Source organism: Camelus ferus, chromosome 12, assembly GCF_009834535.1.
Source record: "Camelus ferus isolate YT-003-E chromosome 12, BCGSAC_Cfer_1.0, whole genome shotgun sequence".
NCBI classification, from domain to species: domain Eukaryota; kingdom Metazoa; phylum Chordata; class Mammalia; order Artiodactyla; family Camelidae; genus Camelus; species Camelus ferus.
The window spans coordinates 6,074,781-6,102,742 of record NC_045707.1 but is presented as its reverse complement, the minus strand read 5'-3'; the positions used below and the strand labels follow the sequence as shown (position 1 = coordinate 6,102,742).

General features: G+C 55.1%; 1 protein-coding gene across 3 annotated transcripts; it reads left to right on the top strand.

Moving 5' to 3' along the window:
• Positions 1–18: 18 nt before the first annotated feature.
• On the top strand, positions 19–25,499 carry RANGAP1 (Ran GTPase activating protein 1). Of its 3 annotated transcripts, XM_032492317.1 has the most exons (16): positions 26–326; positions 2,522–2,671; positions 6,777–6,904; positions 9,822–9,881; positions 10,635–10,814; positions 12,933–13,067; positions 15,379–15,537; positions 16,495–16,608; positions 17,045–17,144; positions 17,229–17,313; positions 18,496–18,685; positions 19,998–20,117; positions 21,689–21,791; positions 22,933–23,021; positions 23,256–23,377; positions 24,445–25,499. In XM_032492317.1, the coding sequence occupies exons 2-16, from the start codon at positions 2,560–2,562 to the stop codon at positions 24,512–24,514; spliced, it is 1,767 nt and encodes a 588-aa protein (XP_032348208.1). In that variant the 5' UTR covers positions 26–326; positions 2,522–2,559; the 3' UTR covers positions 24,515–25,499. The 3 variants fall into 3 exon arrangements, with proteins under 3 accessions (XP_032348209.1, XP_032348210.1, XP_032348208.1); XM_032492318.1 differs by lacking the exon at positions 19,998–20,117 and having other exon boundaries at positions 19–326; positions 24,445–25,067; XM_032492319.1 differs by lacking the exons at positions 22,933–23,021; positions 23,256–23,377; positions 24,445–25,499 and adding an exon at positions 21,978–22,910 and having other exon boundaries at positions 20–326.
• The last annotated feature ends 2,463 nt before the right edge of the window (positions 25,500–27,962 follow it).

Sequence of the window (27,962 nt, the reverse complement as noted above, 5' to 3'; positions counted from 1 at the left end):
CTACCTTACCCGAGAGGCCACGCGCGCAGGGGAAAAGGAAGCCGTCCTGGGCCTCCAACAAATCAAATAGAGGGAAAGAAACTGCCGGCTTTCAAAATCCTCCTCCTCCGCCATCATCCGCTGCCGTGCGGGGAGCAGGTGGTGTCGGGGGCGCGAGCGGCGAGAACCGCCGGGAGAGCTGCCGGACAAGCGGGCTGGGCATCGGGACTGCTGGACTCGGAGAGGCGACCCCGACCTGACCTGACCCGGACCCTAAATCAGTTCCTCCCCCGCTAGGCGGACACGCGCGTTTCGGTTGCCCCACGCGGCAGCGCCGCCTGTTTACGGTAGGGTCGGGGTCCCTTTCCTTTCCCTGTCATCTGCCTGGGATGGGGGCGGGGGGCGGCGCGGCCCTGGAACTAAGCGAGGAGGGTGTGGCGCTCCGGAGCGCTTCCTGCGTGGCCCCTCGGTCTTCTCCCTGTGCCTTCCACGGCCGATCGCCGAGGCGGTGGGAATAGGGGAGCTGGGTGGCGCTGGCTTTTTTCATAAGTGGGGAAACTGAGGCTCAGAGAGGGCATCGGGCCCACCTGGGCCTCCCAGCCCGCAGTTGCCAGCAGTGGCGTCTCCTATTAGCGTCGGTGTCATCTGGGGGCGGTGCGCGTCCGCCCTGGATCCCGGATGGGGCTCCGGTGCTGCCCGCCTGTCATTTGTGGCCCGAACTCGCGCGTCGCTTCCCCGCCGCCGCCTCCCAATAGGACCACACCCGCAAAGGGCCTGGGCTGGGGCCGCAGTCCACGGGACCGGCTTGAGTCACTGCTCACGCTTCGCCAGAGCGGTGGATGCGCACCTGTGAACATCTGCGGCACTCCTTCCCAGAAGGAAAATGTATAATTACCGTTTGTCTTCGCTCTGCCGCTGTCCCTGTGCAGACCTTGGACGAATCAGTTCTCCTCTCTATGCGCCAGTTTCTTAGTCTTTATAGTGGATGATGTGTGTGTGTGTACGTGTGTACCTACTGGACTGAAGAATGGACCCTTCTCCATCTGAGAAGTACTGTGTTCGTGTTCCATCTGGAGGCCCCACCACCACACTTTTAGCCTAAAATTGTCCTATTCCAGAACTTCAAGAGGTGGAGGGGAGGGTTTCAGGCTAATTTTTATTCAATTTCATCCCCTCATTCTTGGAGCAGCTTGAAGATACCCTGCCTTACGCAACAGGTAGAGTGATCCTGTCAAAACATACGTCACATCGTGGTCTCTCTATTGCTAGAAGCCCTCCAGTGACTCTCCTTGTCACTCAGTAAAAGCCACATTTCTTAAAATGGCCATGGTGACTTAGGCCTCTCATTAATTTCCTTTTCTCATCTCTTACCTCTTTCTCCTTTCTTCTCTGTGCTGCAGCCCCATTGGCCTCCTTACAGTTCCTCTACCCACCCTCCCCTTCCTCCATAAGAACCTTTGTATTTGCTGTTTCCTTTGCAAGAATACTCTTCCCCCAAATATTTGCAGGGCCCAATCCCTGATATCTTTGTTTCTTAATAGTACCTTCTCTAACCATTCTACTTTAAATTGTAGCTCCCCCCGCCAAAAAAAACCCCTCCTTACCCCTTTTCTAGTTTGTTTTTCTGCTTTTTTTTTTTTTATTGAGTTATAGTCAGTTTACAATGTGTCAATTTCTGGTGTACAGCACAATTCAGTCATATGTGAATATATATATATTCATTTTTGTATTTTTCACCATATTTTTCTTCTTAATCATTGTCTTAAAGCACTGAATATCCTTGGTCTTCCCTGATTACCTGTCATTCTTCTTTGGGGAGATGTAGTGATCCTTTCTGCCAGTCTGCTCAACTCCAGGCTGGAAGCTCTTTTTTTCAGCAACTCTTTCCCTGATCTATTATGATGGTAGCTGTTGTGATGTAGAGATCTCTGGTCTCCTAGGAACCCCTGAGGTCTGGCCACCATGGGCTGCCCAGTCTCCTGGCCAAGATTGAAACCAGGCGTGCATTGGGCTGACCCCTGTGCCCTACCCCCAGAGTCATGCCAGCGTGGGTGGTGGGGCATTCCTTGGGATGGATGACCTGGATCCCGTAGCCATCTCTGTCCTGTTTGAGGAATGGGATCCTCAAACAGAGAGCAGCCAAGATGATCAGGCAGGTGTGTGCTTTGGGCAAATTCTTCACAGCCATTGGGCTGGGACTTGACTGCCATTCACTGGGGACCCAGGAAGTAGTTGACTCCCATGGCTTTGCTTGGTGTCCCAGCTGGGGCAGTTGGGCAGAGGAGGACTTGTAGTAGTGAGATGGTAACTCTTCAGAAACTGAAATGTGATTTTTCTGTGTTCTTTCTACCTCTTCCACATTTTTAGAACTGTTCCTTCCCTCATGCTCTTTTCCTTTCTCCCAATGGTTTAGCTCTTGGAATTTCCTTAGCAGGGGGAGGTGGGGGTCAGGCAACTGAAATGGCTGAAGTCCTATCCTGCCCTCCCCAACCTGGGGGCCCCAGGAGACTACTCTCTCTTAATGGAACCTTGACCTCCTCAGTTTGCAGATTTCCAGGGGAGCCCACCAACTTGGCTAACATGGCCTCAGAAGACATTGCCAAGCTGGCAGAGACGCTGGCCAAAACCCAGGTGGCCGGGGGACAGCTGAGTTTCAAGGGCAAGAGCCTCAAACTCAACACTGCGGAAGATGGTGAGTTCCTGTGTGGGTTGGTCCAGGGAGGAAGGGGAGTAAGCAAGTAGGCGCTTGCTCTTCCTGTTGTCAGGCCCATTTATCGTCATTGTCAAATTATTTGTCCTAGTGATTCCGTGAATGATCGTTGGGCCCATTTCACAGTGAGGCTCAAAGGTGAATTGCCTACCAACACCTGGTGGGCATCCCTGCTGGTGAGAGCTCAGCCTGGCAGGTGGGAAGGGCCCGTTTATCTCTAGGAGGGGATGGTAGGCAATGAGGGACCACAGTTAGAGGCAGTCCAAAGTTAGAGCCCTGACTTCTGACTTCAGATCCACCCTCACCTTCACCCCCATGATCCAGAGCTGGTCTGGGAATTGTTGCCTTCGTCAGAGCTGAGGCCCCCAGGGAGCTGCATTAAAACAACAACCCAGGCCCTCTTGGGAGGTCTAGTCTGTACAAGTCAATGCCCCTAGAAGAGGGGTGGGTGTTCCTGTATGTGAACAGGCATCAGGACTGGAGAAAACTAGGAACCAGAATGCAGACTGTGTCTTTCCATCTCTGGCCAAGCTATGGCCGGCACTGATCAACCCCGAATCTCCTGGCATCTGGAAGGAATGTTACCTCTGACAGTACCTGTAAGGCTTCTTGAAGTTCTTGCCCAACCAGGGAAACTGGTCTGGACTTGCCTGGTTGTCATGGTGCTCAGGCAGGCTTGTGCTCCCCTCCACCGGGTCAGAGATGGCTAGAGTCCTTGGTTGCTGGGAGTGTGGTGATGCATGCTCCTGACTTCTCTATACGGCCTTAAAATTGAGAGTTCCTCCTTGTGCTCTGTCACTTTTGATCCTTGCGTCATCCCTGAGGGAGGGAGGTAAAAGTGTTGCCATTTTATAAATAAGGCAAAAGGACTTGGGAGGCTTTAGTAACTTATCCAAGGTCGTACAGCTGGTAAATAGCAGAGCCAGGACTTCAGCAGAGGTCTAGCTGAATCCCTGTTCCGGTGCTTCTCAGTAGACGTTCAGCTCAGCTCAGTTAATGTGAATTAGCTATTAAATGTTGCTCTTAACACTGTGTCAGGCAGTCTTGTATGTAAGTGCCATACAAAGAATATCTCAGTTTATCCTCACAAAAGCCCTCGAGGTAGCTTTCGTCCCCATTTTTGCAGATTGAAAAAATTGAGGCACAGGGAGGTAATATGACTTTCCTAAGGGCACAGCTATAAGTAGTGGAGCTGGGATTAAAATTCAGGTTTGTCTAGTCTTAAAATCCATGCATTTAACCACTTCACTAGCACAGACTGGACATTATGCCTCCCTTCCAGCCCCAGTGAGGAGCTCCTAACCTGGAACAGGAACAATGAGGGAGAAGGTGAAACAGGCTTTGAGACATGCACCTGGGAGTAAGGTCGGGGAGAGGGATCACTTTTAGCTTAGAAGGGCCCAAGACGTCTCCAAGGATGAGGTAGTATTTGAACTGTCCTTGAAGGAAAAAGGGCACTGTAGGCAGGGAGGACCAATGAGTTAGGCCCAGGAGCTGAGACACATAGAGTGGGCTTGATCTCATTGGGAGCCTGGGGCCGAGACCCTTGAATGCTGTACTGAGGGGCCTGGTGGCCTAATTGTGGGCCCAGAAAAGGCCTGTACCTTGCCTGGGAGTGAGCTGATGAAGTCGGGGAGGGCAGGGGCCTGGGCGGGGAGGCCATGAAGCTGATGATGAGAACAAGGCCCTTTTGTCTCCCAGTGAGCCATTTAAGCACCAAAGAAAGGCCTTGCAAGGCAGAGTAATAAGCACTTGGGACTGGTTACTGTGTGAGGCCGTAGAGGCTGAAGAGAGAAAACCCACCCAGCCTCATGATGCTTGGTTATTCAGGGATGCTTGGGGCTCATCCCTCACCTGTTTTTAAGTTACGTGTGACTCCGCCTGCGTGGACCATCAAGTGAGAGGAGCAGCCCAACTGTGACCCCGCCCCCTTCTGTCCCGGCTCTTCCCGTTTTAGTGCTTTTCCTTCCGAGCTCACTCTGCCCTTGTGACTCTCCAGGCTGAACTTGAGGCGAGCACAGTACCTTTGGGTCTCGGCACTTGTGTCACTCACACACCATAAGTTAAGCCTTCCCTTGGGGCCCTGGCATCTCTGTCGCCTTGCTTCTAAAGACTGTTTAAACATTCCCTTGTGCAGCCCTCCTTTCTCCTGGTGACCCGGCCATTCCTAGAGGTCGGCGGGGCTCCCTTGTGAAGCAAGTCTTCCAGAGGGCCGAGAGGCCACCCCAGCCCTTTGCCCTGAGTGCCAGCTGCAGAGGAGACCTGGACACCTGGGACTGTGGAGTTGCAGTTCCGGAGTGGGGAGAGGGGTCAAGGGGCTTCTCTGCGGGGGCACTGCATGAAGTTCAAGGTTGTGCACAGAAGCCAGGTTTTGGGGAGCAGCACATAGGTTCCGTTTTGGAAAACCAGTCTGCAGCTCAGCTCTGCCATGTTCCTTGAACTCCCAGGTAGAGTGGCTTCATTCCTTGAAACCTCAGCTTCCCTTTCTAGAAAATGGGCACGTACCTGTCCAGCCTTCCTTGTCGTGAAGTAGATGCTGGTCACTGTGTGACCTTAGTAGGCATTTTCTTATCCTCCCCATGTCTCAGCTCGCTTAGTTGTAAACTAGACCTGACGGTAACTACCTCAGTGGACTTGGTGGAGAATGTTGAGTGTCATCTCTGGGGGACGTGGTAGTTAGCAGAGGCAAAGAGCATCCCTTTGTTCACGGAACTCAGGACCCAGTAAGGGAGGTGGTACTGGAGTCTCTATATAGTGGTCCAGTAACCATTCAGGTGAGTGTACAGCTGTAGCAGCTACACATGGGGGATCAGGGCTGTGGAAGCTGGGGAGTGGAGGTTGACCTGGTTGGGAGGGTTCCTGAGGAAGTGCGCTGTGGCTGAGGGGAGCGGGAGGAGGGGTTTGCGTGGCCCCAGCACCGACAGCTTCTCAGGGAGCCCCATACAGGTTGCAGGTCACAGCCTTTCTGACAACCCTTCTGTGGTCGTGTAACCTAGAAAAGGTCACACTCACCATTTCGGTCTCATCCTCATTTCCTTCTCTTCCCTGTCACCCCTCCATCCTGTGCCAGCCAGACGAGATTTGTTTTTCATGTAACCTGTGTGCTTTTTTTAGATTGCAAAATTAATATATGCTCATTATAGAATACAGAAGCATTGAAAGGAGGAAAAAGTGTCTTCATTATAACACAGCCTAGGGATGTAACTACCATTAGTTTTGATGGTTTTTTTTTTTTACCTAAACATAGCTGATTTCCTTTTTTTTTTCTTAAAGTAATTGGAATCATAATTACAGATACTTTAAGAGCTGACTTCTAATCTGATGCACTGAGAATATATTAAGCAGATGATGGAAAAACACAGATTCACCCAGAATCCCACTGCCTAGAGATAACTGCTCTAGCGTTTGGTTTCTGGACCTTGGTGTGTTTGTTTGAGAATGCATACAACATTTTAAAAGTGGGATCAGACCAAACACCATTGGATAACCTCATTTTTCACTTAACACTGTAACATAATTATGTTTCAAGTCAAGTAAATACTGTGTTGCCATTCATAGTGACATTAGTGTAACTGTCTGTATTAATCTATCCTCTGTTGATGGACATTTAGGTTGTCTGGAATTTTTTCTCATAATAAGACAGTACAGAAGTGAACTCCCCACACATGCATCATTTAGCCCTGAAAGCATTCGTGCCGTCATGCCCTCGTGCCTACTGGCCTCAGACTTGGGTGCCCTTTCCCTGCCTGGCTTGGTGTGCTCTCATTGGGAGGCTCCGCACACACAGCCCACAAGGTGCCCCGAGCACCTTCTTCACCCAGAGCAGCCAGGTCCTCTTTTCCTTTAGGTCTCAAGCCTTTCATACACGCCTTGTTTCAACACTTGTTACCAAGGGCTTGTCTGTGTAGCCGGGTCCCCTGCCGGACTGCGAGCCTGCCCGCAGCGCCTTGGCGAGCCAGGGCCCGCACACGGTGGGTGCGCTGTGGCCGCTGATGTTGAGTGACCCGGTGGTCGTTGCGCCTCAGCTCCTGCTTCAGCTGTTCATGACTCCTAAAGTCTTAAGGTTCTGTTTTTTGGTCCTGGGCAGCCAAAGACGTGATTAAAGAGATTGAAGAATTTGATGGCTTAGAGGCTCTGCGTCTGGAGGGCAACACGGTGGGTGTGGAAGCAGCCAGGGTCATCGCCAAAGCCTTGGAAAAGAAGTCGGAGTTGAAGGTGAGATCTGCAGGCCGAGCAGGCGCAAACTGGTCCCCGAGCAGACAAGCTTCCGCTCTCACCCCACAACCGACACCTGTGTCCAGGCCCTCCCGGACCCCTGTGGGTGGTCCCTGTGAGCAGCTCCTCTCGCTCTGGCCTCCCCAGAACACAGCTCTGGCCAGGGGCCCCTCTCCCTGTGTGATGTGTCCCGGTCCTCCAGCATCAGACCCTGAGATGTGTTAGGGTTGTAAGTTTGATTGGGGAGCACGTGTGAGAGGAAGGGGACGAGGCAGAACTGGACAGGGATGTGGATCTGGGACCTGTGAGGACTCAGAGGGGCAGAATCAGTGGCCAGAGTCTCAGACTGTGAGGCTGTCCTGACACGCCCAGCCCGCCGCGCGGGAGCTCCAGGGCAGAGCTCGCCCTGTAGAAGAAGATATTGTTGGGCAGAAGCAGCCAGACCTCAGCTCGGATGCTGTGGCCGGTTGGAAAGCCGCTTTCCGGGGGCAGCCAGTTAGCTGCCCTTCTCACAGCTGACTGGCAGCTCTTTCTTGAAAGTTAGACCCAAGCGGTGCCCCTCTTTGGCTGACAGATTCCTCTCTTCTGGTGTGTCCCAAGGTGGGTTCCTCTGAACACCAGTTCTTCAAGATGCTCTGTGAGAAAAGTGGGGTATCACATGGTCACAGTGTCAGGAGGATGTTGTTTCTGCTCCCCTTCAAGGGACCCCCAGTGTGTTAACGCCTCTGAAGAGCCACGAGGGGGAGAGGCCTGCTTTCCAGACTGGAAATGGCTCTCAGTGGGGACACGGCAGGGCTTGTGCAGGCTCTCCTGCATGTGACATTTAACCTCACAGTGACTCAAATAATAAAGCTGTGTCTCCCTTTTGTTAGTCAAGGGAACCGAAGCTCGGGGGCTGTCAGTGGCCGGGCCATATTTCACACTCCCAAGTCCAGTGCTCTTTCTCTGGCCCACCGTGCTTTCTGAGAGGGAAGGTGAACGGGGCTGGGGCCATGAGAGGATACAGGGTGGCTTCACCCAGGGCGGGCCCAGAGCTAGGTGACAGTGGCCCTTGGTGTTCGTTTGGTTGGGAAGATCGAGGTCAGGTGAACAGACGGCCGAGGCAGTGATTGTTCCTGCTCTCCTGCCCAGGGCCTGTCCCTTCCTGAGCACCAGATACTTTCCTAGGAAAGAACCCAGCTCTCCCCGGGGACCTGTGAAGGACAGGAACAGAGGAGAGGTGGCCTGGGCCTGGAGGCTGTAGCTGTTGAGCTTCGGCGTCCAAGGGCCAGGGTTCTAACCCCAGCGTCACCACCTTAGTTGTTGCATCACACTGCCTTGTGCTAGACTCAGCTCCAAGCCTGGGCTTTATGAAGAGGAATTTTTCCTACCAGAGAGATTGACATAGCAGCCACGTGCAAGCTGGTGTAGTGAGAGAGCTTGACCAGTGGGGGGACTGCATGTGTCTTGTCCCCTGTGCAGACCCTGTGCCTTAAATAGCCCCATCTCGCTGTCTGAAGCCTGCTTCTGTGCAGGAAGGGGCCTGAGCCGGGGCAGCGGCGGGGACAGAGTTGCCCTTGACACCAGTATTGGTCTGGGCACATACTGATGTGGGGCAAGGTGTCACCCCCACTGTTGTGACACCTGCACAAGTAAGGTCTTGACAGATGAGGAGAGTGTGGCCCAGGGTCACGTCTCCGGAGTGGGCTGGGCCCAGGTATCAGCCCAGCCTCTTGACTGCTCTGCTGCCGACCTGGAGATCATTGAGGCTTAAAGCCTGTTTCAAAGATAAAATACCAGAGGTCATTGACAGGGAGTGGCCGGCCTGAGGTCAGCTAAGTCAGAGCTAGAACCTAGCCTTGTGCCCCAGAGCCCCATACTGACCTTCAGCCCATCACAGTTGGGTTTGGGAAGCTTCGAGATGAGATGCCACTGTTGGGAGGGGCTCTGGTGCTCAGGCTGTGGCTGCCTGTTCTGGCCCCGAGCACCTGTGTGCAGGCACAACTCACTCAGGAAACCTGTGTGTTAGCACGTCTCCAGGTGTGTTAGTGATTCGCTTTATTGGAGGATACAAGGATTCTTCTGCGAAGACCAACTTCCCTAGTACTTAAGGTTGAATTTAGTTCATGCATTTTAAGGACTGGGTTTCAGGGAAAGTGCTTTTCCTGTGTCCCATCATCCCCAGGTTTGGTCCGGGAAGGGCCAGAGCTGCCAGAGTTGATATGTGGGTGGACACAGCGACCAGGGTCAGAGGACGGGGCTGTGTGCTTGGAGGCCAGACTCTGCTGGCCAGAGTGACACATGACCCCGTCCTGTAGCCACTACCTTTGTGACATTTACCTATTTCTTTTAAGTCCGCTCACTGAAGTAACTTAAAAGCAAACATGATCCTTTGTATAACTGGGAAATGGTGTCCCTTCCCGTAAAGGGAATAAAAGAGTGTTTTTAAATTCCAGTTGGGTGCCATTGCCATTAAAGGCTCTGAGCCCGAAGCCTGCGCTCCCTTTGTTAAAAAGGCAGATAAGCAAGAGGTGGGTAGGCAGCTGAGACCCACCAACCCCAAGCTGAGGCTGCCTTCTAGAGATGGTCACACCCAAAATCACTTCACGTGTCACTGTGGCCCACACAGTGGGAAGCTAGTGCTGGGGAGGAGCACCGGCCAGGCGTCTGGATCCTGGTCCTGCCACTGCCTTGCTGTGGGGCCCGGGGCCAGTCCCCTCCTGCTCAACCTGATGTCCCTTCTTGAGAACCAGAGGGTGGGACACTTCTGATCCCCATGGTCCTTGGGAGCGTCCAGGTCATGTCGGCGTCAATCAGAGCTGACAGAGCCCAAATGAAGCAGTCTTCAATGCTCAGTAGTCCAGGTCCATGAGAAGAGGGGCTGCCCGAAGGCCGCCTCCAAGGGTTTCAGCTAACTCTTTTCTTCCTCCTTCCAAAGCGATGCCACTGGAGCGACATGTTCACGGGGAGGCTGCGGTCTGAGATCCCGCCCGCCCTGGTGAGTGAATGAGACCTCTGCTCTGTCCCTGGGCCGCAGGGACCCCTTAAGTAGTTCCTGAGACTTTTCTCACAGCCTCTTCTTTCTGGAGGCTGAGACTGCCCTGTGGGGGCCTGAGATGCTGAAGTGGAAGCCAGGCAAGCACAGCATCTCCTCTGTCCTGACGAGCAGGCAGGAGGAGCCAGAAAGTGAGGACTTGGGGTCCCTGTGAGGCTGGGAGGCCCAGTGATAGGAAGTACAGCCAAGACTTCCCAGGGTCCACTCTTGAGCTCAGTGGTTTTGCCCACAAGCATCATGGCTCTTGCTTCCTGCGTGATTTCCCGTCTTGTCCTGGCACCTCCCTCCCCGCACCCTGAGATTCTGCTCCCTCCTGACCTGGTTCTGCGAATGGCCCGCTGTGGCCCTCCCTTTCTCCGATACCACTGTTTTTGCTTTGGTTCCCATCATTGGTGCCTTCTTTCTGCCTCTCTTTTCCATTTCCCCATTCCTGGGGCTCAGGTCGGCTTGGGTCAAGTTCCCTACCTGCAGGAAGCTTTCCCCGACAGCTCCGCATACACTAAGCCCCATGCCCCATCTGACTTAAGAGCCCTCTGCAGGGATTCCAGTCCGATTAATGTGGTCAGCTCTGCTGAAATGGTCTGTGTCTGCCGGTTGCCTACCAGCCTGGGGGTCCCCTGAGGGCAGGGAGGGCCTGGCACAGAAGCAGCGCCTGGCCTGTGTCTGTGAAACTGATGGGAGCCCCTCTGTGCCCAGATCTCACTAGGAGAGGGACTCATCACAGCCGGGGCCCAGCTGGTGGAGCTGGACCTAAGTGACAACGCGTTTGGGCCTGACGGCGTGCGAGGCTTCGAGGCCCTGCTCAAGAGCTCTGCCTGCTTCACCCTGCACGAGCTCAAGCTCAACAACTGCGGCATGGGCATCGGCGGCGGCAAGGTGGGTGCAGCGGCCCCTCCCCCGTGTCCCCATGGTCCCTCCACCTCCTTCCCTGCATTTGCATCTGTCTGAAGTATGTGCCCTTGGCCACCCACTGTCTGGGATGGTTGGCCTGTTGTTTTTCTCTTCAAAGGAGGAAGGCCTCAGGCTGCAGCCTGTGGCCAGTGGGGAGAGGAGATAGAGTATGTGAGGGTGGGGTTGCCAAGCAACCATCCTCAGTTCTTGTGTTGCCCTGGCAACACAGAGGCAGTGTTGCATCCGTGCTCCAACCTGCTGGCTCTGCAAAACGCAGGGCTTGGGCAGCACTAGACCTGCTGTGCTCTCAGAACAGCTGGCAGAGCCACGTAAGGCCTGGTGCGTGCACGTGGGGGAGGGAGCCCAGAAAGAGAAGCCACTCCGGGAGGCCGGGCACGGCTCACCTTTGTTCCTGGTCAGGGCCTCCCCCAGGGCGCCTCCCCGTCCTGCCAGCAAGTCAGGCTGGTCAGAGCAGAAAGGCGCCAAGGGAGGCCAGCCCTGTTTATCCTCTTCTTGGTCCATTCTGGCTACTTTAGGCCCAGATTCTAGAAAGGCTGAGCACCAGTCTGCATTCTCATCCTCCTTCCTCATGTTCTGACCAAAAGGAGCAAAGGGCTGGGACATAGGAACTGACGGCGAAGGGGGATGTCTTCTCTTTGAAGATATGTTACAGGCTTTACCTCAGTTCTCTCACCCATACTGAAAGGTGGATGATGCCTGCCCCCATTTTTTTCAGATAACTATACTTGATCTTAGCGATCTTGGGTGGAGTGCCCCATATGATGTAGCCAGTGTGGGACTGATGTGGGACTTGAACCTGCATGCACGTGGCTCTGTCAGAGCAGCAGGAGGAGCCTGTGTGATGCTCGCAGTGACCAGGCTGAGGAGCCAGAGAGGCCTCCCCTGAAGATGTCCCATCAGCCGTCCGTGGGAGGGAGAGCAGGGGTGCGCCCCCGTGCCTGTCTCAGCCAGCCTTCCTCCAGTCTCGTGGGGCAAGAAGCTGGATGTGTTAGGACCTAAGAATGTTTGCTTCAGCCCAACCTAGAGTGGGCTGTGCTGGGAGAGCCGCCTCTGCAAAGGTTCCTCAGAGGCTGGCCTACAGCAGAAGTCCGTGGTCTCTGCCGTCTTGGAGCCAGGCTAGTGGTGTCCCCATGTTCCCCAAGGACAGAGCTGTGTGCAGTCAGCTGACCTGGCAGCTCTGCCGTGTCTTTGCTCTGGGACCTTGGCTGATTGGCGTACCTTTCTGAGCCTCAGCTTCCATGTTTGTAGAGACCAGTGCCACCTGCCTCCCAGGCAAACGGGAAGGGAAGAAAGTACCTTTGCTGAGAGCGCTCAGGACCTGGTAGCACTCCGTAATCTTCCTTCTCTCCTGCTGCACTTCCTGGGAATCTTTTACGTCTCATTTACCTTGGTCTCTCCAATTCCAGCCCACCAACTGACTGGTATTTTTGAACTCTTGCTCTGTCGGTGTCCCTGGGATAGAGGCTATCTCCTGGCACCACCTCAGCGTCAGGGCAAACCAAGTTTTAGGTTTGTCCCCCAGTAGCTGAGACCCCGCAGTGTGGCTCGTCTGAGCACAGGCGTGTACTGGATGGGTGCGGCGGGTCTGTGGTCTCAGCCAGCTGCCCTCAGGTGTTGGGGAGTGTGGAGGAGGTGCCAGAAGATTTGAGTTCTGTCCAGAGTCTGCCACTTGCTTAGCTTCTATGGGAAAGTTTCTGTCACTCTCTGAGTCTGAGTTTCTTCAGCTGGAAAGTGGGAATCGTCATGATCCCCACCCGACAGAGGGCTTCTGACAGCAAAGTGAGCTGACTGTGAAGCCCCTTCCCCAGGACCAGTCTTGAAGTGGCCGCTCAGTGTTGGTGTCTCTTGCTCCTGGGTTTGGGCTCCCCATTCTTAGCATGGGGCTAAACACCGCAGGGGGAGGGGACCCACAAATGGAGTGGTGGATGTCAGAGCTCTTGTATCTGCGCGATGCTGTATGAGGTGTGACCGCTTTACTTTTGTGCAGCCCTTTGTCTCCACGCCCACCACCAGCAGGTGGCACAGCATGTTGACGACCAGGGCCTCCTGCATATGGCCTGAGCCCCTTGCCTCTCCCCCCAGATCCTGGCAGCAGCTCTGACTGAGTGTCATCGGAAATCCAGTGTCCAGGGCAAGCCGCTGGCCCTGAAGGTCTTCGTGGCTGGCAGAAACCGTCTGGAAAACGATGGAGCTACAGCCTTAGCAGAAGCTTTTGGGGTGAGTGGTTTCTGCCCACCTGCCCCACCATGCCCTGAGGCGGGCTAAGGTCAGCAGCAGGCGGAGGGCCCTGGGTGTGTCTCCCAGCTCTAGAACTTAGCTGAGAGACCAGGGGCCAATAGCCTGCCCTCTCTAAGCTGCTGGCTCATCCTAGAGCAGGCCAGAACTCCTGTCATGAGTGTCTGAAAGGTTGCGCGATCTAGCGCCCTGGGTGAATTGGCAGCACTGTGTGAGTGACATCTCCAGGCTCAGAAGCTGGAGTGGTGGTGCCCGAGCCGTGTGAGTGCTGACCACAGCCTGGCCCCTGTTGGTCTGGCTCAGGGTGGCCGTCTCTGGCTCCAGCAGGCGGGGTGTGGAAGTGGAGCCGGCAGACTTGCCCTTGAGATGGGGAGGAGGGTAGGAGCTGTGGCCACAGTGAAGCGTGTCCATGTCCCTTACTCTTCTTTCTGCTGCCCCTTTTCCTCGCAGCTGCCCTGCTTCCCGCCCCCAGGACACTGCTGAGTCTGGTGGTGAGAGAGCCGCACTTGCCCCATGGGGCTAGGAACTTTGGAGTCTCCCTCTTCTCTTAATTTAAACATTTTCTCCAGCAAACTGTTCTAACAGCAGTAACCATACTCAGGCCAGAGCATCATCCCCCATGGTCCTGCCATTTCAAATGCCCCACCTGCCGAAGGTCACCTGCCTCAAGCCAGTGGACTTTGCAGGGGAGAAGCGCCTGGTGTCTTACTGGACGCCTGGCAGTGAGGGGGCTCCTGCCACCTCCTGTGGGGCTGGAGGAGCCTGGGTACCTTGCAGACCTGCCGATGTTAAAGATCATGCCCCTTCTGCACCCCTTGCCCGGCTGCTGCCCTCCGTGTGCTGGGAGCAGGGTTATGTCACGGTTGTGCCGGGCCTTCAGCAGGCGTGCTCTGTGCTCTTGGAAGGGGGGCTTGGCTTGGGTCTGAGGGGCCCCCCTGGACTATGGATAGAATTCAGGGAGTCTTTGAACATGGCTGGGGGTAACTGCACAATTGTCATCACTAACAGAGATACGGTACAGTAACGCCTTCTGTTGTGGATGCAGACAGCCAACCTCTGCAGCTTTAGAAACTCCTGTGACTTTGTTACCAGGAGAAATCACAGATGCTTTCAAGTCAAATAATAGTCGTTATGGGTATATGGAAATATTTTTCTCATACGTTAAGGGTACTTAACAGTAAACCCAACTCTTGTTACTTACTGGCTCAAGAAATACATATGGTACCACATCACACATTTGGGCAGTTTTCTAAATATTTCAGTAATTGTCTTCCAATAATTGATTTCTTTTGTTATCCTATATAATTTAGCTTAAAATTTAAAAACATCCAGAGTGGGGAGTCCAGGGGCTTTACCAGATTGCCTGTTGGGTCCATGGCACAGAAAATACTAAGAGGCCCTGACTTGACATGTGCCTCAGTTGGCCTGCCTGTATTTGTGAACCCTCCGTGCTGTGCTGGGCATTCAGGACAACAAAAGGCACCCGGGTGCAGTGTTACGCCAGGCCCGTCTTCAGTCCCGGGTAGCAGTGGAGGTTGGGTCTTAGGCCTCTCGAGACCTCACGGGCTGATGGAGTGCAGACAGGAAGGTGGCTTTGATACTGCAGGGTGATGGACACCATGATAGAAGAAGGATGAGGTGCCCTGAGAGCAGAGAGGAAGAGTGCTGGATTGTGCCTGGTGGGGAATCCAGGAAGCCTTCCTGAGGGCGGAGGCATCCAAAATGAGAGCTGTCGAATGCACTGGGAATCATCCTATCAAGAAAATACCAACAAAATAAGGAGACAGAGTATTCCAGGCAGAGAGAAGGTAGTGTCAAAAGGCCTGGGTGAGAAAGGGCTAGCTAGACCTTCCTCACCCCAACAAAAGGACGTGGCATGGGGGATGCCAGTCATACTGTGTAAAAAGGCGGGAGGGCCCCAAGAAAGAAAGGCCACGTGGAGCTGCATCGTGTGTAGCAGAGCCATGGCTGACTGTCAGGCCAGAGCTCAGGGTCCCCATAGCACAGACGGTACCAGACTAAGAAGCCTGTGTTCAGAGCCATGTAACACCGGGCAAGTTACTTACCGTCTCTGATCCCTAGTCTTCTCCACCTGGTGGTGATCCTAATCCTGGGTAGGTCTTCCTCATGAGGTTGTGGAGAGGATCAGATGCAGTTGTTCCTAAAAGCGTGCTCTGACACCTGTGCCTAAAACGTTCATGGACAAGCCCCTCCCCTCCTGCCTGAGGATGTCACTGGCACTGGGCCTGACCCTGGCCTCAGGGCCCATCTCTCTCCCTTCTACCCCTCACAGATCATCGGGACTCTGGAGGAGGTCCACATGCCACAGAATGGGATCAATCACCCTGGTGTCACTGCCCTGGCCCAGGCTTTTGCCATCAACCCCCTGCTGCGGGTCATCAACCTGAATGACAACACCTTCACTGAGAAGGGCGCTGTGGCCATGGCCAAGGTGAGGCGGGGCGGCGGGGCCAGATCAGGCCCCAGCAGATGGGGTCTGGCTGCTCTGTCCCCTTCCCCACCCACCTGGTGTGTCCCCGTGAACTTGACCATGTGAACACATCCAAAACGGACCGTGTGTCACGAGCTCCCCGTGCCCTTCTTGGGCAGCTCTGCAGTGTCTGAGCTGCCTCCGTGCAGCCCCAGCTTTTGGTGCTGGTTTGTTCTCAGGCTCCATGGAGGCTGCTGCAGCCTGGCTATTTTCCTCATTGATTCTTCCATCAGCTGTTTGTTGAGCCCCAGCCCAGCTTCCTGTGCTGAGTGTGGGCCACACAGAGTGGAGTCAGAGACTCTGCCTTCAGGAGCCCAGGTTCAAGGAGGGGAGGAAGTGGCTCATCAGTGGCAGCTCAGAGTGGGGAGCACGGTGGCTGGCTCGGTGTCAGGGCCTCCAGATGGGAGGGCTCCACAGTGCCTATCACCCTCGCAGGGCTCTGTGACCCCCCAGAAGGCTGCTATGGGGTGTAAGCAGAGAAGTGCCAATCAGACTCGGGCAGGCTTTCTGGAAGGGGTCACATTTGGCCAAGTTCTGCAGGACAAGTGAACTTTGGACAAGGCGGGTGGAGGGGTGTTTTCGGGCAGAGGCGTGAGCAGCATGTGGGAGGCCCAGGCATGGGAGGGAGCCCTGCTTGGTCTTGCTTTGAAATGGCCAGAGTTCAAGGTGTGTGTGAGGGCTGGAGGAGATACTGAGGGGGAGGCGAGGCCTTGTGGCCTGGCTGACTCCTTGGGACCTGCTCCCATAAGTAATAGGGAGCCACCAAGGAGGGTTTAGCCAGAGGCCAACCCAGAGGTGGTGAGAAGAGCTGATGACGTAGCCAGACTGGATACGGAAGAGGACGGTGTGGTGACCAGTATGGGGTGTGGCACTGGCTGGAGAAGGGCCCTGACCCTGCTCCTCACTTCCTCCTCGCAGACGCTGAAGACCTTGCGGCAGGTGGAGGTGATCAACTTCGGGGACTGCCTTGTTCGCTCCAAGGGCGCCGTGGCCATTGCAGATGCTGTCCGCGGCGGCCTGCCGAAGCTGAAGGTGCCAGCTGGCCGCCTGCATCCTCCCTCGAGGCTCCAGGCTCCCCCAGACTTGGGGTTACCGCTGTGGGGGAAGGTGGCGGTACCTGGTCCACCTGGTCTGTAAAGGCAGATGGGCCTGGGTTCCTAGCCCACTTCTACATCCTCCCTCTGTGACTGCAAGTCTCATCATTTCTCTGAGCTGCAGTTTCTTCATTTTTAAAAGAGGAGGAGGGGAGTGATGTGAGCCATTATAGAACAGACTGAGTACACCTATTCAGTGCCTGGCACGTCATCGGGTGACCAGCCTGACTGCTGTTGTGGGTGTTAGTCTGCCCGGCTGGAGGACAGCGCCTGCCCTACACCCACGTCGGGGAGACGGAGGCTTCAGAATAGAAGCTGGCCTCCTGGCCCATGTTTCTGCCTGCCTCTATCTACTCCTTCCTCTTATTTTTTAGGAGCTGAACTTGTCATTCTGTGAAATCAAGAGAGATGCTGCTCTGTCTGTTGCCGAGGCCATGGTGGACAAGGCCGAGCTGGAGAAACTGGACCTCAATGGTAATGGGTTGGTGGCCTCGGCACAGGCCTGCCCAGTGGGCCCTGGCCCCCCTCCTGACCCTCTGTTCCCTCCCCTGCGAACAGGCAACACCCTGGGAGAGGAGGGCTGCGAGCAGCTCCAGGAAGTGCTGGATGGCTTCAGCATGGCCAGGGTGCTGGCGTCCCTCAGGTAGGGGACTCTGGGTCAGTGGCTCACTTGTTTCTGCCTTTATTCATTCAGAAACCATTGGCTGAGGCCCTGCTCATGTGCCAGGCACTGGCTGGACACCAGGGGTGCAAGAGTAAGACAGTCAAGGTCTCTGACTCATGGGACCTCATTGTAGTGGGACCAGGGATCAAGGAATGATGTGGAATAATTGAGTTACACATTAAGCGAAGGGACAAGTCAGGTGCTGAGAACAGTCACCTTTAGGGGTGGGTGAGTTGGGGAGGCCCTGACCCTTTTTTGGGAGGGGTGGTAATTAGGCTTTTATTTATTTATTTTTTTAATGAAAGTACTGGGGATTGAACCCAGGACCTTGTGGATGCTAAGCACACACTCTACCACTGAGCTGTCTCCTCCCCTCACTGATGATCTTTGATCTGCCGTGAACGGATAAGGTGGGGCAGCAGCAGCGAGGCCAGGGTAGCGATGGGGGCGGGCTCCGAATTGTTCTTGGAACCAGCCTTAGAGGCTGACCGCAGAAAGGAGGAGATGACGCTGGAGAGCGGGGCTTCCTGGGTTCCAGGAGGTGGAGAGTGGGATGGCAGGGGGCTGCCTCCTCCGTCTGGATGGGAGTCGGTTTGGGCCATCGGCACCTGTCCCCATCTGCCTCTCTCATCTCAGGTTGGCTTCATTCACTGTCGAGTCCTCAGCCCTGTCCCCCCAGGCCTGGTCTCTGTGTGCTGCTAGGAACTAGGGACTCAGAGAGGGGCTCAGAGGGCCCCCAGTCCAGGAGGAATGGAACCGCTTTCCTCAAGGCAGGGAAGCCTCTCGCCCTTAACCATAGCTTCCTGTGGTCAGCAAGGTGTGGGTGGCACAGTCCTGAGCGTCTCAGCCTGGGCAGTATTCCTGCCGAGCCCTGGGCCCCAGCTGTGACAGACAGTTTTCTTCCTTTTTTCTGTCTCCCCAGTGGGATTGTGGGTTCCTTTGGGACAGGGATGAAATCTAGCTCTTCCTTGTCCACAGCGTGGGCTTCCTGGGTGATGAGAAGTGAGTGATGGCTCCTTGGTGACCCCATGCATCCCCACCCTGGGAGCAGCTGCTTCCCTTGCCCCCTGCAGGCTCCCACCCAGCTGGGGTCTGTGGGTTCTCGGTGCCAGCTGGGCCACCAGGCAGAGAGGGTCTGCTTTAGCCAGCTGTCATCTGCAGTGATGATGAGGGTGAGGATGACGAGGACGAGGATGAGGAGGAGGAAGGAGAAGAGGAGGAGGAAGAGGAGGAAGAAGATGAAGAGGAGGATGAGGAGGAGGAAGAGGAGGAGGAGGAAGAGCCACAGAAGGGAGAGCAAGAAGAGGAGCCAACCACACCATCAAGGAAGATTCTGGATCCTGACAGTGGGGTGAGTCCATGTTTGCAGATCAGAGCCCTTGTCCCCTGATGTTGAGACATCTTCATGGGAGTAGTGGGTGTGGAAGCCACTTAGGCACAGTGGCTGCAGACTAGTTTTGATTGGACACTCCTGTGGGAAGGAGAAAGTCTTCCCAACGTAGTTACATTTACTTACGTTTACCTCAGTATAGATGTGTTTACACATTTGTAAATTGTAACATATACATAATGCTGCTACGTTATGTACAGTTGACTCTTTTTTAATAAAAAACTTTTATTCTTTTATTTTTAAATAATGAAATTTGGTTCACATTTTGTTTTTGTAGGGGGTGAGCAGGTTGGTTGGTTGGTTGGTTGGTTGATTTTGAATGGAGGTACTGGAGATTGAACCCAGGACCCCATGCGTGCTAAGCATGCGCTCTACCAGTGAGCTGTACCCTCCCCGCTGTACAGTTGACTCTTGAACAACGTGAATTTTAGTACTGCAGGTCCACTATGTGGATTTTTTCAGTAAATACATACTGCAGTGCTACGTGATCTGCAGTTGGGTGAAACTGCGGGTACGGAACCACAGATAGAGGACCGACTATCAAGTTAAAAGTGGATTTTCAACCATTCTGGGGGTCGAAATGTATATAAGTTTTTCTTTAAAGATAGGATAAAACGTAATCTTGAACAGAAGTTATTTTTTTCCTACCCATCTTGGTGACCTGTAGGGATGGCCCCATTACCAGAGACTGGGCTGGGTTGGTGACCCAGCTTGGACACTTGGGGTCCCTTTCCTGACTGGGAGGCAGGTAGAGTCAGGGCTGCCATATCTGTTCCCTCATAGGTTCCCAAATAAAGCTTCTGGAGAACTCTGGGTTGGACCTGGACCCCCGCACTACGTTGAGTTTGGCTTCTTGTCCAGTTTTATGGAAGCCGTTCAGTAAATGGCTGCATGTCCTTAGTTCTCCGGGCCACTCTGGCGCTCGCCAGCAGTACTTGTCCGATGAGACTCCAGTTCCCAGTGGGGTCCACTTAGGCCCCAGAGTCATTTCTGGAGCATCGCATGTCATGGCGAGGATCGGCTTGGCCGCACCCAGCTCTTGAAGTCCGAGGGAGGTGGCTTGGCCCGCCCTAGAGGCGGCTGCATCCGCGGGCCCCGCCCCTGGGGGTGCTTGGGGAAGTTGTGGGCTCTGAGCATCCGCGGGCCCCGCCCCATGGGGAGCTTGGAGGAGTTGTGGGCTCTGAGCCGGGACTGGCTGGAGTGAGGGGCCTGCGTTCTGGGAGAGGAGTCCGGATTCGGACCTCTACAGAGCACCTGTGCCACCCGTCTCCAGGAACCAGCTCCCGTCCTGTCCTCCCCGCCTCCCGCTGATGTCTCCACCTTTCTGGCTTTCCCCTCTTCGGAGAAGCTGCTGCGCCTCGGGCCCAAGAGCTCCGTGCTCCTAGCCCAGCAGGTAACCGAGCTTCCGACGCCGGGCCTGCATGGGCCTTGGCTCCGGGAGCTGCCGGAGAAAGGTTCAAGCAGAGCACGGGATTGGGAGGGGCACCGTCAGCGTGGGGCGCGGAGGCTGCCACGTGTTGGGTTTTTTAATACATACACATGTAAATGAGCGTGACCAGTACATCTGTCACCTCCAGTGGTTAGACTGCGGACAGGCTCGGGCTGCGAGGAGGGGCAGGCCTGAGGCACGTCTGACAGCTAGGACTGGGGACTTTTCCCAGGACACCCCTGTGTGCTCACACACTCCCGGGCTTCCCTGCGCATGTTCTGTAGGACCAGTGGCTTCTAGACCGGCTGTCCTGCCCAGAACCCCTGTGCAAGTCCCGCGCTGCTTGTGTCTGCGCTCGAGCCTCAGTGGTTGGTTGGTTGGGTTGTTCATCCATCATCCTGAGAAGATCGTGCGGCTCCTCTTGTCTGCCCGCTGCTGCTCTGGGCACTGGGCATAGTTTCATTTACCCTTCTTGGCAGCCTGGAATGTAGACCCTTTTTTTCTGTTTTACAGATGAGGAAAGCTGAAGCTCAGAGAGGTTAAATGATAGGTGCAGGCACACCTTGTTTTATCGTGCTTTGTAGTGACTGCATTTTTTTTTTTTACAAATTGGAGGTTTGTGGCAACCCCTGTGTCGAACAAGTCGGTGGGTGCCATTGTTCCAGCAGCATTTGCTCACTTCGTGTCTCTCTCACATTTTGGTAATTCCCACAGCATTTCAAACCTTCCACCAACCAAAAGATTATGACTTGCTGAAGGCTCAGATGATGGTTGGCATTTTTTAATAATAAAGTGTTTTTTAATTAAGGTACGTATGTGGATTTTCTAGACACGATGCTGTTGCACACTTAGTAGACTACAGTATAAGTGATCGTAACTTTCACGTGCACTGGGAAACAAGAACCTTCACGTGACTCGCTTTATTGCAGTGGTCTGGGGCCAAACCTTCAGCGCCTGCGAGGTGTGTCTGTATAGAGAAATAAAAGGGGCCGCTCTCAGGGCTGGCTTGATATTTTGGCTTTTTTATTTCCCTTTTGTATTTATTTGAGATTATGTGCTACAAACCTTTGTGTGGGCCACCTTTTCACTTAGCGCCACTCATCATTTCCTGCATCAGTAGAGCTCCTCTGATGCCCTTTCTCAGTGAGTGGATGTAGCACATCACAATCCACTGTTTCTCTGGGTTCACATTATTTCCACTTTTCTCTGTTGTCAGTGAAAAGTTTCCTTGCATGTGGATATTGTCTGCCATCTGGGTTATTTCATCAGGTTAGATTGCAGGAAGGATCACTGGGTCACAGGGATAGTGACTTTTAAGGCGTTGTCTCTCACTGTGTGTGTGCAGCTTGGCCTCAGTAGCTAGGCCAACACTGGGCTCTGAGGGCACAGCATGGGGCCAGGCAGGACCTGTCTTTGCCCACCAGAAGCCCACATCTTGCCAAGGCCTCTTCTAGCCAGAAGGCATGTCTCCACTGTGTGCCTAGGCCCTGGGCTCTGGCCCCTGGGTGACCAGCCATTGTCTCCTGTGTCCTCAGACTGACACGTCCGACCCGGAGGTGGTGGTCTCCGCCTTCCTGAAGGTGTCCTCTGTGTTCAAGGACGAAGCCACAGTGAGGACCGCAGTGCAGGATGCAGTAGGTAACATGTTTGGGTGGGGCTCGGCTCGGCTAGCTCCTGCCTCTTTGCTGCTCCAGGGTTCAGATGACATAGTTCCTGGAACCTGTCTGCCCCGCGGCTCGTGACAGAGCTGCTCTCCTCCCACCTGCTCTTCTGTTGGCTTCTTGCCCCAGAGCAGGCCAGAGCGCTCCTCTCACTTTTTTGCAGATGGGGAAACTGAGGCCTTTCCCAAAGCCATACAGGTCAATACGTTAGAACCTGGGCCAGGCGACATCCACTGCAGGAAGGTCAGATAGTCCCAGCCCCGAGGCCCTCGTGGGGGCGGGCCTCTCAGGAGGGGTTATGAGAGCTGAGCCTTGTCCCCACCTCTGAGCCTTTACATACATGGTCCCCTCCACCCTGCACGGAGGATGCCTGCTCTCCCTATATCTTCCACAAGGCTTCCCAGGATCTCTAGTCCTGTCAAGACTTTCTCTTGCCACCCTGTTCTCTCAGTTCCATTACGAGCACCTGTCACCTTTCACCTTGTTTATGTTTGAGCCTCCGAGTGTGGCCTGGTTGGGCCAGGCAGAGAGGGGAGGCGGGGCCCTGCAGGTGAGGGACACGGCGCATGGGAAAGGACAGAAAGGAGTGGGAACACACGTGGTGCCCTCTCCAGGATCGGTGTGCTTTGGGTGGCATTGAGGTGGGAAGTCAGTGGGAGACGAGGCTGGGTAGGTGGCTGAGGGCCTGGTGGGAGTCCCCATGTCTGCTCCCTGAGAGCCCAATCCCTGGGCTTTTGTGGGAACCCGCTACCTGAATTCTGTTTCCCTGCAGGCCCGTGGCCCCTCCTCTGCCCTGTTCCTCATTGACTGCCCCCCTCACCTCCACAGAATGGCTAAGACCTTCCCCAGGGCAAGCTGCCTCACTTCATCTCTGCCCCAGCTGTGCAAAGTCCCCAAGCCTGTTCTACTTGTGAGGCCAGGACAGGGAAGGGTCAGGGTGTCACAGTCAGCAGGTCGAGCCCTTCCCCTGGTGCTAGCTGTTCCGAGTCTGGTACCTGTGTCCACGTCCCACCCCTGTGTTCACCTCCTGATTAGTGCAGAAGACGGGACCCAGCCTGTGTGCTCTTAGTCCTAAGGGCTGCATGCCCTTAGGACTCTCTGCTGCTTCTGCCTTGCAGATGCTTTGATGAAGAAGGCCTTCAGCTCATCCTCCTTCAACTCCAACACCTTCCTCACCCGGCTCCTCATCCACATGGGTCTGCTCAAGGTGTGGCCGGAGGGAGTGCAGGCCCAGGGAGAGGGAGGGAGCGTGCCCCAGGCTGCTCCGGCCACACCCACCCGTCCGGTGGGGCCTGGGTCTGCTTAAGTAGCCTCGGCCTTCATGACAGGATTCAGCTTGACCTTGCCCGTGGGGCTTCCTCAGCAGGGGCTGGATGAGACTTGGGGTCCGCCAAGTGACCTGGAAGCTCACCCTGCTTCTTGCTGTATGTTTCCCTTGCAGAGTGAAGACAAGGTCAAGGCCATTGCCAACCTGTACGGCCCTCTGATGGCACTGAATCACATGGTGCAGCAGGACTACTTCCCCAAGGCCCTTGCACCCCTGCTGCTGGCGTTCATGACCAAGTGAGTGTGCCCTCGTCAGCTCACGTGGCCAGTGCTGGTCAGCTGCGGCTTCCTGGCCGGATCACTGGGGTGTGTCAGAGGCCCACACGCCTCCTGGGCTCTCGGCATCTGTGTTTGAGTCACCACCCCTGTGAGGATGCAGGGCTCAGGGACAGTCTTTCCTTGAGAGACAGAGACAGAGGACGTGCGGTGGCCCCCATTTTCCAGATGAGGTACGAGCAAGCACTGGGGCAGATGAGGAATTTGCCACACTCCTGCTGCCCATCCCTGTCCCGTGCCTGGGAGCAGGTCTGTGTCCGTTCCCTCAGCAGCCTTGCCCGAAGGGGCCTGCTGCAGCCACAGCCCCTTTCCTGGGGAAGCCTGCTGCCCAGAGGCATAGAAACCTTGCCCTCATCTTGAAGGGTCCTGGCCACGGTGGGGCACTGGCCGCAGTCAACTACAAAGGAGCCTCCAGACCACAGGCCCAGGGCCAGCAGGGATGGGTTGGTCGGCTTGTCCCTGTCCTCACTGAGGCCCTGTGTGGCCTTCCCCAGTCCTCAGTCTCTGCATTTGCCCAACCCGGGGGTGGGGGCGAGGTTGTCTCTGAGGGTTCTGACCAGCCACGCTTCTGGTGAATCCAAGCAGGGGGTGGGGGGCGGGGCTGGGGAAGGGCCTTGGGGGACAGGTAACATAGGTGGGGTCCAGGCCATCAGTCAGGGTGCTCACAGCATATGAGTAAGTGGCGGGGCAACCTAGATGGGGTGGAGGGTGAGGAACACACGCCGGCCTCCCGGACCCAGTTGGTGCCCTGGCCTCTGCCACCACGGTGTCTGAGTTCCGTCTGCACAGCACTGCCTCCTCAGTCAGGCTGGACTCCACCACGCTCCCCGCACCCAAACCTCCTTCCACTGCAGCTGGACCGGCCCTTGTGGAAAGCAGAGCTGACTGCAGCCTCGCCTCTCCCCCCAGCGAGGTGCACTCTCCCCACACCTGTTCCCACCACAGGAGATGCTGTCTCAGTCCCTGGGCCTTAGCTCATGCTGTTGGGAGTGTCCCCACCCCGCCTGCTTACCCTTCTTTCCCCACAGGCCCAATGGCGCCCTGGAATCCTGCTCCTTTGCCCGCCACAATCTACTGCAGACGCTGTACAAAGTCTAGATGCAAGGCGGGCCTCTCCCCATCCCTCGGCCTGGACCAGTAACTTGGGAAGAGACTCAAATGGAGGACTCTAGCCAGAAGCACGGGGATCTCTGTCGTGTGTCGTGTCTTCTGAGTACGTGTGTTGGCGTGGCATGTGTGCGGATGTGTGCTTCTTGTCAGGGTTTGAGTTTTCAATGTCTCCCTGCTGGACTGGCCTTGGTCCCACTGGAGGGGAGCCGGCCCCCAGGTGGAAGGGCTGCAGGCTGCTCTGCCATTAAACTCACCACCATCTGAGGGCACTCTGCTGATGATCTGCGTGCAGGCTCCAGGCCCTGACGGCTGTCCCCACCCACCTTGTCGTCTTTACCCTCAGGGGCTGCACCAAAGCTGGGGAGTTGCTGTCTGCGCTGTCCCACCCACTCCCACCCCGCGCTGTGGCTGGGTGTACTCATGCCCTGCCTGGGGCTGCTCACTCTATGGCTGCCTCTGCTTCCTGTCACCAAGCCCTGGTCCTGCAGCCACCACTGCCCTACCATCCATCCCTGCTGTGCTGACCCCTCAGCCTGAGGGGCAGAGACTGTAGTGGGTGGGGCTGTGGGGTGGTCAGCAGAGGGCAGGACCCTGGCACCCACACTGTGGACAGGAAGAGAAGCCAGGGGGCAGACACTAGGGTCTAGGAGCTGGAGTTGCCTGGATGGTGCTGGCTCCATACCCAGTGGGCCCTCCTCTGGCTGCTAGGATGTTTGTGACCTGCCTGGGGGCCAAGCTGGAGGGGCATCTGGGCAGGCCCAAACCTTTCTCTAGCCCAGGGGGCAGAGGCAGGGCCCACAGATGCCCGAGCTGCATTTCGGGCACCCCTAGGGACCTGGGGCGGGGCGGGGCGGGGCGGGGCGGGGCTGCGCTGGAGATGCCCTGTGACACCCTCTGCTTTCCCCGTGTGCTCTTTAAGTGTCTGGGCTGTGCCCGAGGCTTCACAAATAAAGTCATGTGTAGCAACAGTGGACACTGAGTAACTTTTTGCCTAAAGCAAGCCATTCTCAAGCCCTTAGTACCTGGAGTCCCCCCTCCGTGTGGGCACTGTGACCCTGTCTTCGTCTGTAAGAGACAGTCCATCTTGCAGAGAAGCTGCTGTCCCAACCTTGTGTCATCACCTGGGGCAGCCTGACACTCCCTCTGTCGCAGGCCTGCCAGCTCCGCTCTGACAGCTGGGTGGGGGGTGCCTGGAAGGGGTGGCAACTTACGGGGGTCCGGGAGGGTGCAGGGCCTCCCTTGGGGTCCCTCCTGTTGCCACAATGGTGTGAGGACAGCCCGGCAGACTCTTTGCCGCCTACCCTAGACAGCAGGTGCAGGAATGAAGAGGTCCCTCTGAGGTTTCTTAGGGGGCTGGGTGTCTTACTGGCTGTGGACCACTGAGGCAGCATCTTTCTCGGCCAGGTGGCAGAAGTGATGCCCGCGCCTTGCTCTCCTCCCCTCTGCCCCATACCCAGGTGCTATGCAGGAGGCAGGTGGAGGTCCAACTCCAAGACCCCCAACTTCATGCCAGGCCCTGTTTTGAGCTCTGGGGCCACGAGTGCAGCCTTTGGGGAGCTCCCAGTCTGATACAGGAGGCCAACAACTGTGGCCCAGATGGTGGGCAGTAGGGTCAGAGAAGCCTTCTCAAGAGGTGTAAGAGCTGAGTCGAGTTCAAATAAGACTTCGCATGTGGTATTTGACAGATGGAGAAACCGGCTCGGAACTGAATGGGGGCCTGTCCGAGGTTCTCTGGCCCGGGTGTTCCTTCCCTCCAGGCCACCCAGGCTGGCCCTTGCTCCTTCCTCGCTCCTGCGTGTCCAAGCTTCAGCTCAGACTGAGAAGAGAACCACAGATCTCGATTAATTAACCAACAGGCCTCCAGCCCACACACTGAGGAGGATCCTGTTGGTCCTGGAGTGAGGCTTCTGCCTACCCGACTCCTGCTCAGTCCTTCAGACCAGCTCCAGGTGCAGGGAAGGGCCTGGGGGCCTCTACTTGCTGCTCACTGAGAGCAGCCTTTGGGATTCCCCCCCAGACTCAAACACCCCCAAGGATTTCAGCCAACCTTAGGATCACACAGGCTCCGAGTCCCTGAGCACAGCGACTTGGGGCCTGCTGTGACCCCCCCAGGTGCGGAGGGCCTGCTTGGCACCAGGCCACCCACTGAAGGGAGCTCAGCTGCGGGCCAGGAGCTCACAAACCATCAGTTCTCTTCTGAAGCTTGGACTAAAAACCCCCAGGAAGTGTGGCTGAGGGGGCTCCTAGCAGCACTGTTGCGACAGCGAGAACCTAGAAGCGACTCACAGGCCAGCTCGGGAAAGCGGATTAGGAGCAGAGCTGCATGATGTGACGTTACGACAGTGAAAATGCATCAGCTACGCCAAGGGCACACCACATACACCGCAGACGGATCAAAAGCGACGCTGAGCAAAGAAAATTGCAGTCCATCGTTAGTTCAGCAAGGAGACTGAACGGTGTGTGGGCACATGCATGTGGGTGATGAACCCAGCTCAGAGGGCAGGGGACAGGACAAGGTGGAAGCAGCTACACCACAGTCATGCACCAAGATTCACAGTGACCCAAATCCAGCTGCCTGAGAGCCATATTTTTAAAAGGAAAATAAAACAGGAGAGCATTTTTTGGACATACGAAAAGTACAAGTCGTAAGAAAATTTGCCTGTGTCAAAAAATGAAAAACTGACCAAAGATACCACAAAAGTTAATAGACACGGTGACAGGGTAGAAACAGACACTGCAACACAGATAACAAAGGATCAGCGTCGAGAATACACATCCAGTTGAAAACTGGACAAAGGACAAGAGTAAGCAATTCACAGGACTGTGAATGTACTTAATGCCACTGAATTGTGCACTTAAACATGGTTAAAACTGTCAAGTTTATGTGAATGTATAATTTACCATAATTCAAAAAATCCTGACAGTAAAAGATAAAACTACAGATATTTTAGGAGACAGAAGACCTTGGGAATAAGGAGAAGATGAACAAATTAAGCTATGTTTAACATCCTTGGTTTGCTATTACAATGGGCTATTCATATGAGGTACACTAGGCAGCAATAAGTAGCTTCTGTTTCTCAAAAGACATCATTAAGGGAGTGAAAAGGCAAGTCACAGAGATGGAGAAAATAATTGCAATATGTATTTTAAATAACTCATATTCAGAATACCAAAAACAACTCAATAGAAAAGTGACCAAAAGGCTTGAACGGGCACATCACAAAAAGCATGAAAAGGTACTTAATTCCACTAGTCTTCGAGAAACATATTAAAATCACAATGTGGTTATACTCTCACAGGAATGGCTAAAATACAAAAGATGATCCCATGCACTGGAGAGGATGTGGAGCAACTGGAACTCTCAGACACTGCTGGTCAACACGGTCATTGGTGCAACCACTTTGAGAGACTGTTTGGCAGTGACCACTGACACTGA